Genomic DNA, 20906 nt, shown 5'->3' on the forward strand with positions numbered 1-20906 from the left:
TGTCTGTCCCCACAACTACAATAAATTCATTTCTATATAGATATGGGTTTTTGCTCTGATTTGTCTAAAGAACAGTGTTATTCCCTATTACATGTGTGTTTATTTACTATATATTGGAATAATAAGAACACAACTTTTCCTTCCTATTGCTGAATCTTGATCATTCAAATGTAATAAAAAGTTGTTGGCCCACTTTTCAGTTACCTCCCAGGAACTCGCATCAAAGCCCAAATAATATTTTAAGTGGGCTGAACCTATCCAAACAACTGAATATGACTTCATAATTCAGAAACAGAAACCTGGGGCCTCATGTACTAAGGGGTCTTATGCTCAAAAAACACGCGGACATACTTTTCCACGTCAACGTCCATATGTATCAATATGAAACGAGAGTTAAAATGCTCAGCCATCCCGAAATGTTTGTAGGTGGCATACGTCCTTATTTACTGCTCAGATGCATGTCAGCCTCACTAGTAATGTTGCGATGTTCACATCAGAGTTACATTAATGATCAATATTGATCAAAAATTAACACACAAGTTTTTGTAGTTACAAGTGTGGATATTACAATTTTCACTAACTTATAAACATTCATTCATTTGGTGAACACTCATTCACCAAACTGATGATCAGTTTTTATTAAGACAACATTGATCGTTTTATACTAAATATTTTCATATATATATTTCAAAATATAAGTATTTCATGCTTTTCAGAAAAATGTAACGCAATTATGAGCTTGTTTTTATAATATTTTAAAAGTTCCACATGTTCTTGTTAATGTTGCCAGAGTTAGAGATTGTCTTGCGAGACCAGTTAGTTGAGAGTGTGTGTTCCCGGGTCCGGTTCTGTTGTTGTGGTTCTTACGGTGATCCACAGGTCACAAACGATCTCTGTGAGTGGTCTAATAAAGAAAAAAGACTCGCTATAACCAAGTCTATCATTTGAATGTGTGCTTGCCTACTGTATATTGGAATAATAAGAACACAACTTTTGCTTCCTTTGATGCTCCTATTGCTGTATCTTGATCATTCAAATGTAATGACAACACATTTTACACCATGCCTACATGGAAGTTGAATGAATGTATTTTTCATTTTTTAGCTTATGTTTCTAAAGGCGGGACATGCCTGTTGAATCAAAACTAATACTTTATAAGGAATCCTGGATCCAGATGGTAACCTGGATCACACCAGATGTAAGGGTCCTGTACCGTTATTTATTTTACAATATGCACTACATACACAGATGTTTACAGTCCAGGAAACATAGAGAAGAGAATAGCAGTCAGGTTGTTGGGGTACGAGAAGGTCAGATGTGGTTAGGACTCTTCTCCGCCTAAGATCTAGGCTACAATGAAGTTTGACATTAAAGCACCAAACATGTTAAAATATCACTGCAAACGGTGTCATTTACTAAACAGCTGTGTATGTTATGTTGACTGTAATCTTTCATCACAGATAGTGACCTGGATGTCTAAAGTTACCCAGTCACATTTGTGCAAGAGCGACTCTCGCACCAATAAACATGTCACAAGTAAATCTGCAAATGTCTTGTAATAGATATAGATATACATCTGCAGCAGAAGTCCAAGCGTCATGAGAAACTTATCCCAAATAAAAATGATCAAGACAGAAATAGCTTGGTTTGTGCTAATACTTGTCTGGGCAATGTGGCCTCTGTATTCCTCCATGTTTACGACTCTTCAGGCTTTGGAACGAGGAGGCAAATGTTCAAACACCTGTCACGCTTGTTGCTACTGGACTTTCCCTAAAAAAGCAGCTCACAACCAGTCAAACTGCTAAAATGAAGTTATTCTCTGAAATGTCACGAATCTGTGGGGAGCAAACAGGCTCCACGCAAACACACAGTTAAAGTCACAGACAGGCTTTTAAACCTTAAGTCTCCGGTTGCATTCCAGCAATCTGGCTCCAGTTTAAAAATAGTGCTGCAAGCTTGACCTTTACCCTAAGGAGCATGTCCAAGTTGTAAGTGAGGCTGGATCAAGAGTGTGTGCACAGGAGAATAAAGAAGAGATCAAATTAAATAAATCAGGAAAAGCATAAAAGTGAACATAGAATTAACAACTAAGAAATCTTGACCAGATTTTAATTGTTTTAATCATTGCCATTGATTGAATACTATATGTTTATTAAGGTTATTTTCTATCAGCAAAAGTATCATTTTTCATATAAAAACATAAATGATGGTCACACACTAGATCTTACATGTTCTGGCGATGACAGACTGTTTTTTAAGTAGCATCACTGACACATATGACATCACTCTAGCAGGCGCCATGGTCTCAAGCAGGCAAGATTTATTTGCTCATTCGGTACTTAGATTAACCTCACCACCCCAAAGAACTGAACTGATCCTTATTTTATTTTTCTTAAGTTATATGAAAACAGTTTTGTCTTGTCATAATACTAGTCTCATGTAATTGTTCACCAAGTCATTTGAGTGCCTCATGTGTGAGGTTAGTATATCTCTGTACATTGTAGGAGATGTAGTTAATCCAATCAACGTTTTTATTAATCTGGACCCACGGTGTTATCATCTCGAGTCCTGCTCTTCTCTCGTCTTGTGTTTTATATTCTTGTGGAACACCCCGTGGTGATTCTGCCCAGTTCATATATGCGGAAATGTATCCTTATCAACCTCTCTTTTATGCCTTTTCAATGTATCTAATTGGCCAGTTATTTTCAATGCATCTTATATTCCAACATACACAGCCGCTGCAGACATTCTGAGTCGAACCAGTGCACATAATCCCACCCAGTAAAGTGGCAACGCGTTGAGCAAAATGTTATCTCCACACATCCAATAACTGTCCGCAATCACTATAGTTTGCGTTATCATGAATGATGGTATCGGGTTAGTCCTTGTTATCTTTTCACAATTCTGGTCTGACTTCGTGTGATTCTCATACCATACTGGGGTTCCTAAAAGTGTTGGTCTGATGTTTGAATGTTCGAACGATGATATTACCCATGTGACTTCTCAATTAACCGTTGTGTTTCCGTTTCATATGCTCCACTCGTTTAGCATGCATATTCGAGTAATTCATTTACCTCATAATTTACAGGCGGTTCTTCCTGTGTTGTCTAAATTTTAAACTTTCGGCATATTTCCTTAATTCTCTCATCTAGCTCCATATACTTAGGGTTAAGTTTAGATCCGTACAACATTCTGCATCTTATCCGACACATAGGAAGTTGCAATATTGTGTGAAATGCCGATTTAGTTATACGAACAAATTTACCATTCTCATATTGCTGTAGTAGTTTTGTTGGCGCATGTGTACAAATTATGCATTCTTCGTTTGTCATTCCTTTTACCCCGTACCATGCACGCATGTAGCACCCATTTAGATGGGCCTTTCCCTAAAGTTTGTTGTTCTTTGGTCTGACAGTCCTTTGTTTTGGAATACATTTTTCATTTAGCGTAGTCACTTCCTCTATTACTTCCTTCTCTGTATTCTTGTAGTCATCGTGCATGAAAGAAAATTTTCCTTTTTTAACCTTGTGTTTGTGTGCTCGCTGTTGTTGTTGTTGTGATTGGCTTTTAGTTGGTTTACGTGTATCTATTACAGTTCTGGGTTGTAGAATAGGTACTGCCTTTTTTACTGTACTTTCCTTCTGTGTGTTTGCTCTTATTGGTTGTGTTTTGTTTTAACTGTTGACACCGGTGCTACTTTGGTTGTCGATTTAGTCGTAGTATGTATTGTTGCAGAGGTTGGCTTAACCGCTGTTATCAGTGCTCTTTTAGAGGTTGGTTTAATCGTTGTTGTAGGTATCGTTGTAGAGGTTGACTTAACCGTTGTTATCAGTGCTCTTCACTTCCGCTTCCGGTGAGCCTTTGATCAGCCTGCTTGAACGTGAGCTTTTGCAATAATTACCGAAAGCAGTCGTTTTAACGACTACTTGCTCATATCACTAAAGATATGTCTCAAGCATCTCGGATCTATGATCGTGATGCTCTTTTCAACATCAGAGAGTCGATGGAGGATTTTAATCGCAACAGTTACCAACGTCCGGTGAATATGTTTCCGGCTCCGCTTCTCATCGACTCGGACTCTGTGGAATATCGTTTGATCTCTCGGGTACCGGGTGATTTTCACAAGCAATCGAGTCGGTCTGGAGTACAGGTCAGGATGAGACGCGCAGTCACGACTGCTCGGAAGAACTCTGACGTCATCGGACGTCATCGATGTCTGATCGACATCCCTCTCGCTGAAGAGCGTGACGAAACGCCAGCGCTGCCGTCTGTCCAGACATCAACGAAAGGTGGTAAAATTTCCTCTCTTTCATTCGGCTTTTACTACCGAGTTGAACATGAGTGACAACTGGTACCCACGTGACCGCTGCTGTTCGCTTCAAAATATCCCGCTCTGCGCGCCTTACAGTGACACGGCGTCGTCAGTGACGTCATCGGAGCTGAATGTAGGACTTCTGAATGTTGGCTCCATTACTAATAACTCCTTTATTCTTAATGATCTTTTCACAAGAGTTAATTTGGATTTATTATGTCTTTCTGAGACTTGGCAGAGAGAGGAAGAGTTTATTCATCTGATCAAACTCTGTCCAGTAAGGAGCACTGTCCTGGGGAAGCCTCGCCTCTCTGGTCGTGGGGGAGGTCTTGCTACAGTCTTTAGGGAGAGTTGTTCTTGCAAAGTGATTCAGACACAGGAATTCACTTCTTTTGAGTCTCAGATGATCTTGGTTGGTTCTACAAGACTTTAATCTTCATGTTGATGACGTCACATCTTGTTCTGCTAAAGTACTTTTAACTTTAACGGAAGCCTTTAATTTTGGGCAACATGTTTCTGAACCCACTCATCAAAAAGGCCACATTTTAGACTTAGTTTTTACTCTTGGCCTGGGCATTTCTAATGTATCTGTACATGATGTCCATCTGAGTGATCATTTTCTTGTCTTGTTTAACCTGGACTTCATCATCTAAGCCTTTGAAAGTTAGGTCTCAAAGGCGTGTCATCTCTGCCGATACTGCAGACAGTTTTTCTGCTATGTTTGACGCTCTTTCCTTTGATGACTGCCCAGACGTGGACAGTTTGGTTTTTGTTTCACTACTCATTGTGTTGAAATACTGGATCAAGTGACACCTGTTAAATCGAACTTGAAAATTCAGAAAAAACGGTGCCCTTGGACAAATGAAGATCTCCTGAGTCTGAAGAGACTTTGTCGAAAGACTGAGTGTCTCTGGAAGTCCACTAAACTTGAGGTGAACAGACTTCACCTCAGGGATCTGATGTCTTCTTACAATGAGATGGTAGAGACTGCTAGAGCTGATTTCATCAGAAAACTGGTAGCAGCAAATAAGAAAAACCCCAAAGTTTTGTTTGACACGATTAATTCACTCGTGTCTCCTGCTCCTCAAATCACGCCTGTCTTCTGTGAAGCTGACAGCAATGCATTGTTGAGATTTTTCATTGACAAAATTAAATTGATCAAAGAGAAAATCTCTCCCCCTTTGTTTGGAACCCCTACTGTTTCTGAGCCCCTCTCCTCCTCTTGGTCCTCCTTCACTGCTGTATCTTTGGGTGATATTTCAGCACTAGTGAACAAGATGAAACCCTCCTCTTGCTCAGATGACGTCCTTCCTTGTAGGCTTTTTATCAAAGTATTTGATGTAATTGGCCCCTGGGTTACCAATATGGTGAACCTCTCCCTTTCCACAGGGGTTTTTCCAAATGCATTTAAACATGCCATTATGGAGCCTCTGCTCAAAAAAACAGGCTTAGACCCAACTGACCTCAGTAATTTCAGGCCTATTTCTAAGCTCTCTTTCTTGTCCAATATCTTGGAGAAGGTGGTGTCTGAGCAGCCGTCTTTGTTCCTGGATCAGAGCGACATCCATGAGAAGTTTCAGTCTGGCTTCCGTAAACATCACTCTACGGAGACAGCTTTATTGAAAGTGGCCAGTGACATCATGATGTCGGCTGACTCCGGTAAATCCACTGTTCTGGTTCTCTTGGATCTGTCCTCAGCAGGATCTGGTGATCAACTGTGTCAAAGGCTAAGTAGACTGAGGGATGAAGTGGGACTGTCTGGGTCTGTGTTAGAATTGTTCTCATCTTACCTTTCTGGGCGCAGTTTTAGTGTATCTGTTAAATCAAATGAGGTCTGAATCGGCAGATCTGTTGTGTGGAGTCCCTAAATAAAAAGTAAAGTAAAATCAAAATCACTAAGAGATTTCCTGATGTTTCTTATCACATTTTTGAACTGAGCCCCAGAGGCTGAACAGCTTAGTCAATTGTTTGCTAGAAATCAAACAATGGCTGAGTGAAAACACTCTACAGCTAAATGTGGACAAAACTGAAACTCTGGTGATTGCTCCTGATGATAAGGTTCCAGGGTTGAGTCAATACTTGGGTGACTTAGGTCAGTCTGTTAAACTGAGCCTGAGAAACCTGGGTGTTGTATTTGATAAAGACATGTCTCTTGTTCAACACTGCAGAAAACTGACCAGAAACTGTTTCCTTCACCTGAGAAAAATCTCTAAACTTAGGAAAATGTTGTCGGAACATGATCTGGAGCTTGTAATCCATGCGTTTGTTTCTTCTCGCCTGGACTAAGGTAAGGTAAGGTAAGGTAAAACTTTATTGATCCCTCAGGAGGTCTCCTTCGGGAAATTGTTTATTGTAACAGTTTGTTTTCATGTCTTAACAAGAAGGAGCTGTCTCGCCTGCAGTTTATTCAGAACTCTGCAGCGAGAATTCTAGCCCGCTCAAGTAGAAGAACTCACATTCTATTCATGGTCAGGCTCCTCCTTACATCACTGATCTGATCCAGCCTAACACCCCAGCTCGGGCTCTGAAGTCTGTGGATCAGAATCTACTGATGGTTCCACGCACACGGTTGAGGACCAGAGGAGAGAAATCTTTTCAGGCTGTTGCTCCTAAGCTTTGGAACAATCTTTCTCTCTTTGCGCTTGATGGAGTCCACTTACTCCTTTAAGAAACATCTTAAGACGTTTTTATTTGTTCAGGCTTTTCCTTGATTTTCTGGAACTCCTGTTGTGTTATCAGTTTTATCTTGATCTTTAAAATATATACTTTATTGAATATTGTTTTGATTGTTTAAGCACTTTGTGACCCTGGTCTGGAAAAGCGCTATATAAATAAAAATTACTTACTTACTTACAGTTGGTGCGACACAGAATATACACCGGGGATGCACTGCCGATGAAAACCCGACCTCGCCACCTTCCCCTGGTTTATCGCAAAGCTGCAGTAAGAGCAGTGGAAGAAGTGCAGCAGGCTGGCATCATAGAACCGTCCGACAGTCCGTGGGCCTCTGAAGTGGTGATGGTATCATCAGAAGTGGTGATGGTATCAAAGAAGAACAGCGCCAAGATGAGGTTCTGTGTAGATTATAAACCACTAAACTATGTGACCAAAAAGGTCTTTGGACATGGTTTTCTGGGTCCACCTGGTTTTCATCACTAGACCGGTGGAGTGGATACTCGCAGGTATCTCTTAGTCCATCAGCGAGAGAAAAGGCTGCATTTTGCACAGACGGGAGCCTCTGGAAATTCCGGGTCTTGAGTTTTGCTCTCTGCAACGCTCCAGCAATCTTAAAGCGGCTCATAGACAATGGTGCTTGCAGGTATTCCCCGTCATGAATGCCTGGTGTATCTGGATGCCATTCTGGTGCACCTTGTTCTTTTGCCGCTGTCCTAGGGACTTTGAAGCAGGTCCTACAAAGAGTGGAAGCAGCAGGTTTAAAAATTGCACCCCAAGAAATGAGATCAATGGTCAATCTGATTGGTCGACTGCTAGGTTTAGCTAGCGAATCAGCCCAGGACAATGAAACGGAAATGACTATTGTAAACAATAAGCAGCGATGGCATGGATGAAACCACAGTAATATTATCATGTGAATGAAGCAGATCAATGCAGCAAAGTCTAGACATGGTAATCTGGTCCTTTCACATGCATCCAGCATACATTATCATAACATTGGAACCCATCTAATAATTATACAGAAGGGCAATATTGTTGACATGACTCTAATGATCATTCTAGATAATCACATTATTTCTCTATATCTTGCTTGACACAAATACAGAAAAGCCCTCCGAGCTGCCGCTGTTCCAGGACTTCACCCACTTAATGCGTTTTTCCTGCGACGTCTTTCTTCCACAACAAGAAGACAAAGGACTGACAATGCCAGTCACTTCATATTCATTTTGTTATCCATCGTATTTTTAAATTATCTTTTGTTCAACAGGTGAAAACAAAGACCGTTCTCGACTAGTCTCAAATCATTTCCAGTTTCCACTTCTCTCTGACGTCAACATGCTGCAGCATCACTCACTGTCGCACATGCGCAGAACATACACTTTTGGCATTTTTTTCGAGAGACGGGGGCAAAATATGTCAGACCAAGAGGACAATCGTTTACCTGGTCACCAGAATGCCAGCAAGCCTTCATCTCTCTTCAGGCAGCACTCACAGTCTCCCATCCTTGCTTCCCCTGACCCGGAATTGCAATTTGTCCTCAACACAGACGCTAGTAACATGGGAATGGGCACGGTCCTGGCACAAAATGGAGCTGAAGGTGAGAAGGTGGTGGCATACTTCAACAAGTCCTGAACGGCGGTTTTATGCTGAACGGCGATATTGTGTCACAAGATGGGAACTTCTGGCCTTGATTTCAACCATAAAACACTTCAAGTATTATCTGTGTGGCCAACCATTTGTCGTTTGAACTTCATATTCTGCACTGCAGGGGCTAATGTCATTCAAGGAGCCAGGTAGCGCGGTGGATCGAAACGCTCCAGTCCTATGATTTCACAGTGGTGCACAGGGCCGGAGCTAGACACACAAACGCAGATGCTGCGAAGGAACCTGCTATCGGAGTAGAGAGGTGGCAGGTGATAGTTCCTGCCTCAATGAGGGATGATGTGCTGACTGTTGGTGCAGGTCATTTCTGGGTAATGAAAACAGTCTGTCGGCTTCGACAAGGATTTTATTGGGGCAGGATCAGACGTGATACAGATGACTTTTGCAGATGATGTGATCTTTGTGCAGCCTACAAAGGACCACCTGAGCATTTCAGAGCACAGCTTCAGCAGCAGGCCGCCGGGGCTCCCATTGAGAGAGTGGCTGTCGATGTCATGGGTCCATTTCCCTGTACGGACAAAGGGAACCACTACATCTTTGTAGCTATGGACTATTTTACAAAGTAGCTTTGACATGTTCTTGTTAATGTTGACAGAGTTACAGATTGTCTGAGTTGAGAGTGTGTGTTTCCGGATCCGGTGTTGTTGTTGTGGTTCTGACGGTGATCCTCATGTCACAAACGATCTCTGTAAGTGGTCTAACAAAGCAAAAAGACTCTCTATATCTGTTATTTGAATCCTGCAAATATTTAAGTAGCAGTCTAATATCTATATTTATTTAAACTACTGATTTACAGTTTTATTCTTGTAAAACTCAATTTTAAGATATTTCAAATAAGCCCATGATCGTCCCTGTAAATAAAGTATTTGTGTTAATAACGGTGTATGTAAAATATAAACATTTTTGTTGTGTTTGCATGTGTGGTGGTGGTAATTAATGTTAAAAAATAAAGTTTTCTTTATTTTCTCTTTCTAGCGATGTATAGTAACTGTATGTCATTGTTCATTTTAAATAAAGTTTTAGGTCATGTGACTAACACATAGGTACGTGCATGAGTGATGAGGGGGGAGGGCAGATGCATACTTGATTCAAAGCACACGACGAACAGAGAATGCAGCATCTGTATTACTCTCCTCTCCCCTTAAAAGGCTGCTACACACGTCTGCACTAATTTAAATTTCATTTCAGTTCAGTTTATAAGTATGTGATCCATTTTAGAAATGTTTAAATGAACGAATATATACTGTTAATCCAGTTAAAATTCATGTTTTTATTTGTTTTTTTCTGATCGCGGAGAGAAAAATCTCGGACTCTGGTTCATTTAAATATGTAAATTAGGGCGTGGAAAGGGACGAACAAGGCTGTGATTCATTCCACTTTGATTGGGATGTACAAAGGAATTGTGCTTTATTTGTGTGTACGTTCAGATTCATACATAGGAATATAATTGTATGGGCCCCATTTTCTGTATTTGAGTGCATGACCATTTTTAGTAGAAAATCCACAAACTTATTTGTACATGAGGCCCTGGTCTCTGTTTAAGCAGTTATATACATATTGTTTCTCATCTGCTGTTAGAACAGGATAACAGCAAAGTCATTGCTCCCCAGTGCGAAGTTTATCATTTTATCTAGAAAGGACTGTTAGTACGTCATAAGAAAACTTGTTCTCTGACCCAAAGCAATTTGGTGGTCATGTTACACTCACAAAATCTCTAGCCGGGTCGTCCAATTTATGAAGTGAACAACATTCAAATAGCTAAAACGTTTCAATGGGAGTCATGACTTGAACAGACCATATACAGCTAACATAACACAAAATGTTATTCATGGCCATTAGTTGTTAATTTAGATAGATGTACTCCTACATATTCTCACAGCGCACACACAACAAATAATAGAACCAACACTTTTATTCTAGTAAGTGCCTTCATCTATACTTATACAAAAGGTTATCATAGAAAAAGGATACAAAAAAATCAGTGTTCAGTAACTATTTGGCAATCTACTCTCAACATAATCTTTTGAGAATTTGTGTGATTTTTAAATCAATATTTGGTTGTTAAGATTAATAACAATTGATTAAAATGTTAAAGGAAAACTGCTGCTACAGACAGGTGCAGTTGAACTGCTTCACCAGAAAAAGTGCAACTTTTACTTTTTAAAAACATTTGACAAGCTCAGTAGTTATAGCAACCAAGGTAAACAGGTTTTTTTTCTAAACATTTGCACTTCAACATAGGCTGTGAATCCCAAGACAAAAAACTTTAGGGTGACATTTATGACCTAGTTTCTTGGAACATATTGTAATGATTTTATCTAAATCACTGCACTTCTTTGTTTGCCCTGTTTTTGTTTAAATATAATGAAATAATGGTCATCGCTGCTCCTCCAGCCAGCTTTAATCACGCCCCACTTTGTTTATAAAATGAGACCTTTGGAGGTGGAGAATTCCGGGATTTAAGAGGCACAGTGACAATCCTTGATACCTGACCAATCATCACAGCTGAGTGGGTGTTGTTATGGTAAACAAGTTTTCATCTGCAGGAAGTGTTTTCAGTGGGCGGGGCTTAAGATCATTTTCTAATGTCATTATTTCAATTAAATGAGTACAAACATATACACATACTGATGAGTACAATAGAGCTCCAAGATCTATTCAAGACACACTTAAATCAAGACATTAGTTGCCCTTTATATGCTTAATATAAAAATAATTTTCTCTTGCAGAGGCAGCTTTACCACTAATGCTACATATTCTGTAACCTAAATGTCCGGGTGAGAGAAAATATCCCTCCTGACAATCTTAAGGCACCATGAATTTAAATGAGTTAATGATAATAATTAAAAATCAATAAAGCTATACTCCAATGCACGACCAGTACATTTTAACTAGTCTTGTTTCCATCCAATGCCCACAGTTCATTAGAAATTGTCCGTTTAATATTTTAATATTAACATTATGTTTATCGTCATTATCTTTTGTTGTCAAATTTAGTGTTGTTTTTATTCAAACATATTCATATTCATGTGTGAATAATTTATTTTTGCCCATTTGTAAACATGACAAAGTAAGTGTTCTTGTTGAAAAGCCTTCTCAAAAAACTGATGACTTTAGTTGGAGGAACAAACAATAAAAGAAAGCAATGATACACCCAACGGTATTAAAACTAAGATGACATTGAACGTTGTCACCGTGTACCACAATAGTTGCCTATAAAATACTATAGGAATAAAATATAGCTTTTTGTTGGACCCTCACACAAAAACCTAACTCTCAAGAATAAACATGATCTTGATTAAAAACGCATTATAAAAAAGTGATAGTAAAACAGCTCTATTTGAAATAAAAAGCCATTTTGGTAGGTCCAACATAATCCAGCAGAGGGAGTCAAAGAGTCAGTATGTTTCCATCTTTTTTGAGTTCAAATAAAAAAGGTTGTGCCTACATGAATAACTTTCTGGGGCTTGAGCCTCTGAGGAAAAGCCCTCATCGCATTACTACGACAACAAGGACACAGTTGACGCCCCTAAAGACAACCCTGAGTCACAACGGCTGTAGGAGCTGTGACCCTCTGCAAGTCCTGCAAACGTGGAGGAGGAAGAGGATGATGGAGAGGATGAGGATACAGGTGATGAAGAGGAGGTGCTTTGTGTCCTCAATATGGCATCGGCAACACTACAGTGGGGTCGCGGGCCAGGTTCAGGTGTGTAAGTGAAGGTCAGAGCAGTGGAGTAGATTATCCCATCATTCCGGACGAGAGTGACGGGAACCTGCACCGGCTGTCTCACCCAGCGCCAGCCCTCCCTGAAGGCTGAGATGTCTGGTACCACACAGAGGACACTCTCGCCACATCTGAGAAAAGGTTAGAAATACACTCAGGAATGAAATCATCAAGACTAATACAAACACAGTTCTTATTAAATATAAATCCCTTTGTTGCCATCTGTTTTTACTGCTTAACCAAAAGTTAGTGCAAACATTATGCAATCCAATTTCAAAATGACAATTCAAATAAATAATTAAAATTTTGGGGTCATTATAAGTGAGCTGTGCCACCGAGTAGCAGTGAGTAAAACCAGGGGAAAGTGTCAACGATTCAAATGATTAACAAATTATTAACAATGAATTATCAAATGATGCCATTATTCTTTAAAACACAAGCTGAATCATCGATGTTATCACCGAGATCCCCCTTCCTGAACAGGTGACGCCCGGGTGAACAAATTTACCTGTACATCGTGTCAGCCTCGATGTCACCGAACCAAACTCTGAGATTTGGAGTGAAGTTCTGTCCCGTAAGCTCCAACATGGCTACGTCTCCGCCGCCATTTAACTACAACCGAAAAATACTTAGTTTAACAAAGAGGTTATTCGAGTGTAATAGAGTAAGAAAAACTGACATTTTGAGAAAATGTGGATCCTGGGACCAAAAAAAAGACTAGTACAATTTGGTGAGGTCGCAGTACCAAAGATCATTTGATTATGTCTATTTGTAGTAGCAGTAGAGAGAGCTGACAGCACAAGCTCAGACAGGGTAGGCAGGTGAGGCAGTGTCTCAATGCGCAATCCATCACAAACTGCATTGATACATGCAATTGACGTTTGCTGTATCTCTGAATGTCGCCAATATAATGCTCACAGATACGTTTATTTGCCTCGGTTTTCTACAGTCTGTTTGATGTCTTTAACCAATAACGTTTAATGTTTGTAAGGGTCTTGTTTAGTTTCGCTGATCGGAAATACAACCGCAGTGAAAGGCAAAGCTTGAGGCACACACTAATGAGCCTCATCAAACTACGTCACATCTGCAATGAGGCGGAGAGACTTTTAAAACTATAAGAAATAAGGTGGACTTTTATATCAAAGTAACGGAGGTTTGTGTGACAAAAGATAGATACATGGACTTAATCTACAGATAAAATTGAGACCAGAAACGGTTTTAATTTCAATCGTATAAAAAAGATAAAAGACTAAGGAAAATACAATAGAATATTTAAAAACTACCTTTTGGCTTTAAATAATTTATTCTTTGTTTAATATGAACAGCAGTATAATAAAATCATGGAAATCGTATTTAAAAAATTTAACCCATGGGTATGTGTGCGTGTGTATGCGTGTGTAAAGAATGCTATTAAGATATGAAATAACCAGTAGCCAATTGAATAAGTTACCCTTTTGGGTTTATATACTTGTAAAACTGACACTAAGGTGTCAGTGTCTCATCAACCATGAACCTCTGGATAAATCGGGTTTAATGGAATATTTGCTGGGTGTGAAGGTCAGGTTGAGAAAATCTTTGTATGCAAGGGTTTTGGAAAAGAGTTCCTCATGTTCCTAAGAATGAGTTACCTGTAAACTCTCCACAACGGGTACAGGAGTGACAGCTGAGGGGACGGGACCCATTCCCTCGAAGAATGTATATTCAGCCTTTTCTGTGCTGATGATGGTCCAGGAAGCTCCGTCATTTATAATGTCTTTGTTTGCCTCTTTTGAACATGGTGTGGCCTGAAATGTAAAAGGAATGCTCAAACGAAGTATAGCTGAAGTGGTTATAGTGCTAATCAACTTCAATATCTTAACATTTATTTCACTGCGATGAACACGTCAATATAGCGCTCCCTGGGTAATCACTGTGCAAGCGCAAACAACTTGACAACAGCATGATTTGGCTTAGTTGTGCTAAAATGTTGTCAGGTTACAATGACCGGACCACGCATGCAAGTATTGATGATGTAACGAAAGATAGACACCAAGACCTGACACAAGGTTACTTAAAAATAAGCACAGGCTGGTTTATGAAACACATGTTTCCTTATACTGCCATCTGTTGGTTAGATCTCGCTATTATAGGCAGATTTGTTTGTGGTCATCAGCTGTTATTTACCCTCAAATGGCCAAAGACCCCGTGACCAGGCACCAACAGTGACATAGATGATTTCTAACACAAGACCCGCAAGAAAATTCTAATAGTACCAATTTTACTTTTTGTGTCTTCATAACACAAGTGTTAATGAATGACAAAAGAAGTAGGAAAAAAATTACTTCTTGCCTACCTGAAACTGAATGATCCTCTCCTGTGACAGACAGAGATACATTCGTTCTGTATCTTTGAGGTAAAAGGCACATTTGTGAAGCTGCGACACTGGATCATCAGCATCTAACAATGCAGTTTGCTTGTCCACTTTACGAATAACCTGAGAAAAATTAACATCATTTAATAGATCTCTTCACGGCAGGTACATTTGTGAATGTTCATCAAAAGCATACCAGTCTGGGAAGAGCCATGCCAGTAACAGAACAGACCAGTTTGACCGTCTGCCCGTAGTGAATGTAGCCATCTCGAACTGCAAACTCTTCTCCCTCTGACTCTTCTTCATCCACTTAAAGAGAAAAAGTTTGTCAACTACTTTAAACTGTAGAATGCTGCAAGGCTCTTTCAACGTTGAAACTAAGTTAATAATAAACATGCAAGAAGGCTGAGTGTTTCAAGAAGTTATCAAGAGATATTCGACTCACAGAGGTGAATGTAGAAAGCTCCCCACTGTTGGGAACTGGCATGAAAGTTACCTCCCTCTACATGGAGATACCTGGTGCTCACTGTCTGCGAGCGCAGGCGGTTAAACAAAGCAATCTTTGTTCCCGATGCTATACACACTGAGAAAGCAAAGGGGAAAATGCCTTATTTTACTCAGAATTCAGAAAACAGAATGCGTTCCAACTGTTTCGCCAACTCACATTCTGCATTTTTTAAGGACTGTTTCTTCTTGGAGGGCTTCGAGATGACTTTGATTCTTTTGCTCAGAAACAGGCCGATGTTTGCGCCGCTTCCATACTGCATCTTGACAGACAGCATGAAATGTTTTCTTTTATCAGAGTCACTGATAAATAAAGTCTTTGCCGTGCAGAAGTGCTAAAGGAGAGGAAACATGTGGAGGTTAATACGGTTTTGCTTAATTCATATTTTAAAAGTTATACTTTATGCATGCCTTGTAAACTCATAAATGCAGCTTTAAAATGTGAACAGCACAAATTATATACATTGAGGTTTTGAAGGATATTTTTCACACTAAACATTTGCCAACTGAAACTGGTAATTTGAACTTATAACTATAAGCCTCAATGGGTCGGGGGGGGGGGTTTAATTGGAAAATGATCCAATGGGCCGCTTTCTTGGCCGTACGGGTACTTATAGCTTTCATTAGATCAACCTGCTGTCAATAGGTCTCTTTTGGTGTCACCACTGGCAAAAATATTGTCTGTGCTGTGGGCCTTTATTAGGTTTTGTCTTCATCTGCAGTTTACCCATTTACGTTGAATAAAGGTAGCATTAATACATTTTCTAAATTATATTAAGAATTATTTTTAAATCTCAAGAGGATTTTTAGATGTTAACTGCCTTACATATCAGATTTTAGACCGTTACCTCATCAATAAAAAGGAGTCAAAGGTACACTTGCGTGCCATATTTCACTCACTTTTCCCTCTAGATTGAGCTGCTGCATCTCTTGCTCGCTGTTGCCAATCCCAATGAATGCACATGGCTGCACCTCCTGCTCAGTGCCGCCCTCCTTCTCCATTTTCTCCAACTTCTTCTGCCAACCACTGCCCATCAAATACACACAGGGTGGCGGACAGAAGAACCTAAAATGAAAAATGTATTGATGAGGATACATGTTACACTCTTTCAAGAAGTATTCTTTATAAAGGAAAATTGACCTTTTTTCGTTTCCGTATGACTTTTGTGCAACTTTTGCATGAAGTATAAGCACAGTCTGGTCATCTTTCTCTTTCAAATAATTCCTCATTGCCTCCCTTTAAATAAGAAGAAATGTCAGCAGATTGAGTTTTGTTTTAATATGTGTCAAGGGATTTACAAAAGTCTGGAAATTTAAGCATACCTGGTTAAGCGCTGGTGTTGTTGTCTGTCAGCAAACTTTCTGCAAGAAAAATAAATATATATTATTACTTCGTTAGTCGTATTTTGAGGTTCTCAACTTCCTCTTCCGGCTGAGCTGAATTGACATTTGGGCATTATATGCATATCCATACGACGGTCGTGAAAAGGGGCTCACTTTTCTTCGTCCAAAAAGAAACACCAAATAATATCCAAATACCGCCTGCATATTTGTAACACACCTTTTATTGAAGCCCGACATGAAATATCGTCCATTAGATCAGTCTAGAATTTAAACTTGTTTTAAGCGGAAGCTTTCATTGTCACATGGCTGTAAACTAAGACACTTGGAGCTCCCCGGGTTCATTAATACAGTACATCATCAGCCTCAGTTTTAATCCACAAAGCCTCTCTCTGGTTGGTTCACAAACACCTTAGAGACAAGACACATACTCTCATTTGTACTTAAATATATCTCAGTTTTATCAAGTTTCTTGATACATTTTGACATATAAATCTGCCTGCGCAGAACAACATAGACACTTTCCTATTTCCTAGCCTATATGTTTTAAGCTAGTGTGGGCCCCATAAAGAGAAGTGGCTAGCAGGATTTGAAGTTTGACATACAGACAAGGTTTCTGAACAAAGTTGTCCTATTTGACTATTAGGTGTGTGTATTGACAAGAATCTAGCCATACCATGCATGTCACAATAAAGGGTCATTAATACAATAAGTTGCAATATTGTGGCAACAATGATATATTTGCAGAATTGCCCCGGTACTTGACTCTGGCATGGTAGAATGTACCACATGACTCCTGACAAAGTTGAAACGGATTTAATGTGTTTGGAAACCCCATTTTGCCCAAACATCAGCTTAAAAGATGCAGCAGTTTACTGCATCCTCTTGTCCTCAGTCACCACCAAAATCTTACGGGATTTCATTGTTTCTTAAGCTGCCGAGGACATAATGACTGCTACTATCTAAATATAAATATATGAAAAAAAGATATACTATGATTTGAAAGCCGAAAACATTGACACAGTGCTGTTGAATATTAACAGATTATCTTGGAAAATATATGTGTATATGAATCATCACACACCTCTTTTGACTACATATCATATATGTGTGTATGTAGTTGAGTGTGCGTGTGTGACGTCACATTACCACGTACATATTATAACCAACATTGATAACGACCAATTGCGGTGGTGAATCCTTGATATAGTTTTAAATCGCTGCATAGATGAACACCAACATTAAAACTAGGTTGACAGGAAAAGATGGAAAAACGATGGGGAACGATACATAAACATTACGTTTAATGCTCAAGTTTAGTACTTAACAGCCTATCTGGGATACTTAAACATCATAAACGGAGTAGAAATAGTTCAGTTCTTCATTTCGTAGGGACTTAAACGCATCACGGTAGTTCAACAAATAGCACGGATAGCTCGCGACTGAGTTAAGAAAAGTTGAATTTAGAATACTAAACCCGAAAAGCTAGAGAGGACCCGAAAGAACTTGACGAGTCACGACACATTTTAAGAGAGAAAGTCCCTTTTCTGAAAGCAATATTCAAGAATTTAGACACTTACCCCGTAACAACAGGCGCCATCTTCCAAAAAAACTCGCTTACCCCCCTCGAAAAAACCTAACAATCGCGAGATCCGTCCCCGGCAACAGACGAAGCAGGCTGGAAGGAAAGCACGGCATGAGGGGAGGGGGCATCGGGACGTGGAGGGGTGAGAGGAGGCACTGGGAAGAGACGGCCAGAAGGGCAGACGCCTTAACAACAGCCGTGGGAAAGTTTTGAACTCGCGCGAGGTTAGGAAAACTCTCACAATAGACATACATGAGGAGAGTCCGGTTCTCTCGCGAGATTAAAAGGGACTTTCACAACCGAGTCGATCCCAGGATGAAACTCGATTCCCACGCTGTTGAGCAACAGTAACACAGACTTGGCTCCACTGATAAAAGGAAAAGGAACACAAAAGTATACGCGTACGAGGACGCACAGGGCACCATTAAAATTACATTGGTGATTTAATTTGTGACTTTGAAAAAGGCCAAGCTATTTTGGCAATGAAAATTTTAATAAACAAAAATGTTTTTCCTCCTAAAGTGAGATTTCCCGTTCATATGTTTCACCGGGCCTTGCGGTGCTCTTTCTTTAAAATTTCAAATGGGAAACGCAATTTCTTTCAACCAGTGTCCCAAAAGATCTCCTTCCTTCTGAAGTTACCAGAAGGACACACGCTGATAATATTCAATTATCTAACATATCCTATTTCACTGACACACACAGTCGTCTACCGTACATCGTTTTACATTCATCAGCTTACAGAATACAAAAAAATTAATAAGAGGTGCATTCTTAAAATTAAGAAAGAAATCAAACGTCCCTCAATTTATTGAATATTCTCTGACATTTAGAATACATCAAATCAATTCAATGTTATGACGTTGAATTAATATGATGCCAATTCAGAACAGTTTTAATTAATACTAAATAAGAGAAAAACAGGACCCAGCATTTTACAATGAGCAAGCATTTGGCAACAGGTGGTGAGGGGAAACCGCGGGCTGAACCAGACTTAGCATGGATGGCCTTCTGCTAAGACCGGCTGGGAGGGAAAGGAGAGACAGAGGAATAGAAAGAGAAGGAGAGGGAAGAGAGACAAATACAGGTAGATAAGAGAGAACATAGTGGATAATGGGTGGCAGAATCCTGATTCTGGTGGCACTGTCAGGGAAAGGCATAGAGGGATCCAGCTACTCAAGAGGTGCTGAGAAAAAAGGTTGATCACAAAGGCTCTGGGTTAGAGGGGCGAGTTAGAACTGTACAGATGATGGGACATAATGCACGAAATAACAACAAAGAGAAAAATAGAGATCTCTGTGTTACATAGTAGATTTGCCATCATTAATAGCTGGTTCAGACAGAGCCTGATTCAGTTCGATAAGCTTTATAAAAAGTTTTATGAAGACTCCTTAACATAGAGAAAGTGTCTGCCTTCTGCACTGAGGCCTGTCATTGGTTTGACAAAAGACTTGATAGCTGAAGGCCCTGGCTCCACATCCAATTTTAGAGATTTGTGGTGTAACATCTGGGTTTAATCATAACATCCTGGAAGTATATGTTTGGAATAGATCTGTGATATATGTTGGTGCTGGACAATTTGTGGGTTAAAATATTGATTTTAAATTGTATTATAAATTATACTGGAAGCCAATGTAAAGAGGAAAGCACAGGAGAATTGGATCAAGCCTCTTAGTCTTAGTCAGAACACGAGCGATTCAGATGTCATACTGAAGTTCTGAATGAGCTGAAGAGTTCTGAGAGACTTTGTTGAGTATCAGGACAGAGTTACAGTAGTCCAGCCTGAAGGTAACAGAAGCATGGATGAGCTTCTCAGCAGCATCCAAAGGAAATAAATGCCTGACTTTTGAAATGTTACGAAGATATTTCTGTTATGTGTGAGTTAAATTATAAGGCTTGATCAAAGCAAACACCCCGATGCTTTACAGTGATGCTAGCAGCAGGAGCAAGTCCATTATGAAAGGCTATGTTATATTTAGGGTTTTTAGTAGAATTTCTAGTAGAACCTTGATTGTATGATATCAGTAACAGAACATTTTGGGTCATCTAGGATTCGATATCTGTAATGCAGGATTGTAGTAGTATAAGCAGATAACTTTCATCTGGCCTCATTGAAAAAGAAGTTGTGTTTTGATAGTTAAGACTTAAACATATTATTGCAATTAACTGTTACTATGTAGACACTCACAGCTGAATGGTGACGTCAATAACTATCAAATACAGTGTCAACAAAGAACACATTTGTGGTGTTGTAAAAGCCACACATTAGCTATAGAGATTTATTTGGAAGATTACAAAAATATTAGCATTTTACAAGAGAGAGGGGTACTACACATACTTTAGTCATCATAAAAATGATTTATGACCCCCTTGGGACATTTGATGACCTTTTGACCCCTGGTACCAGTCAACTTATGATGACCCCTCCTCCTCCTATGCCCCGCCCCCTGGTACACCAATTGTGCACTAAACCATTATGAACTTAGTTTAGAATTTTAGAATTGTGCAGTTGTCAGTACCAGACATGAATGGAGTGAGCATAAGTTACTGATACAGGAAAGTGTTTTTGTTCTAGGCTACAAGAACTACACATCTGATATTAATAATGACATAGCTAACGTTAAACGTTTTTCTTCTCTCAAGAAATCACCAACCTCTTTGTCGCCTCCTTTAAGTGGAATGTTACCCTCACACGGTGAAAAAACTCCTTTTAGACCTCAGAGATTCTCCAAATACAAAAACAGAAAACGTA

At 39.6% G+C, this 20906-nt stretch overlaps 1 protein-coding gene across 1 annotated transcript; it reads right to left on the reverse strand.

Moving 5' to 3' along the window:
• Nucleotides 1-10017: 10017 nt before the first annotated feature.
• On the reverse strand, nt 10018-18375 carry LOC148088661 (recombining binding protein suppressor of hairless-like). The gene is made up of 11 exons (XM_087798376.1): nt 18150-18375; nt 16552-16590; nt 16370-16465; nt 16129-16294; nt 15389-15563; nt 15170-15307; nt 14921-15033; nt 14707-14847; nt 14003-14158; nt 12883-12986; nt 10018-12505 (listed from the first exon to the last, which is right to left on the reverse strand). The coding sequence occupies exons 1-11, from the start codon at nt 18167-18169 to the stop codon at nt 12151-12153; spliced, it is 1503 nt and encodes a 500-aa protein (XP_087654502.1). The 5' UTR covers nt 18170-18375; the 3' UTR covers nt 10018-12150.
• Between the last annotated feature and the right edge of the window lie 2531 nt (nt 18376-20906).

Source organism: Callionymus lyra, chromosome 1 (assembly GCF_982586985.1).
Source record: "Callionymus lyra chromosome 1, fCalLyr1.hap1.1, whole genome shotgun sequence".
Classification (NCBI taxonomy): Eukaryota; Metazoa; Chordata; class Actinopteri; order Syngnathiformes; family Callionymidae; genus Callionymus; species Callionymus lyra.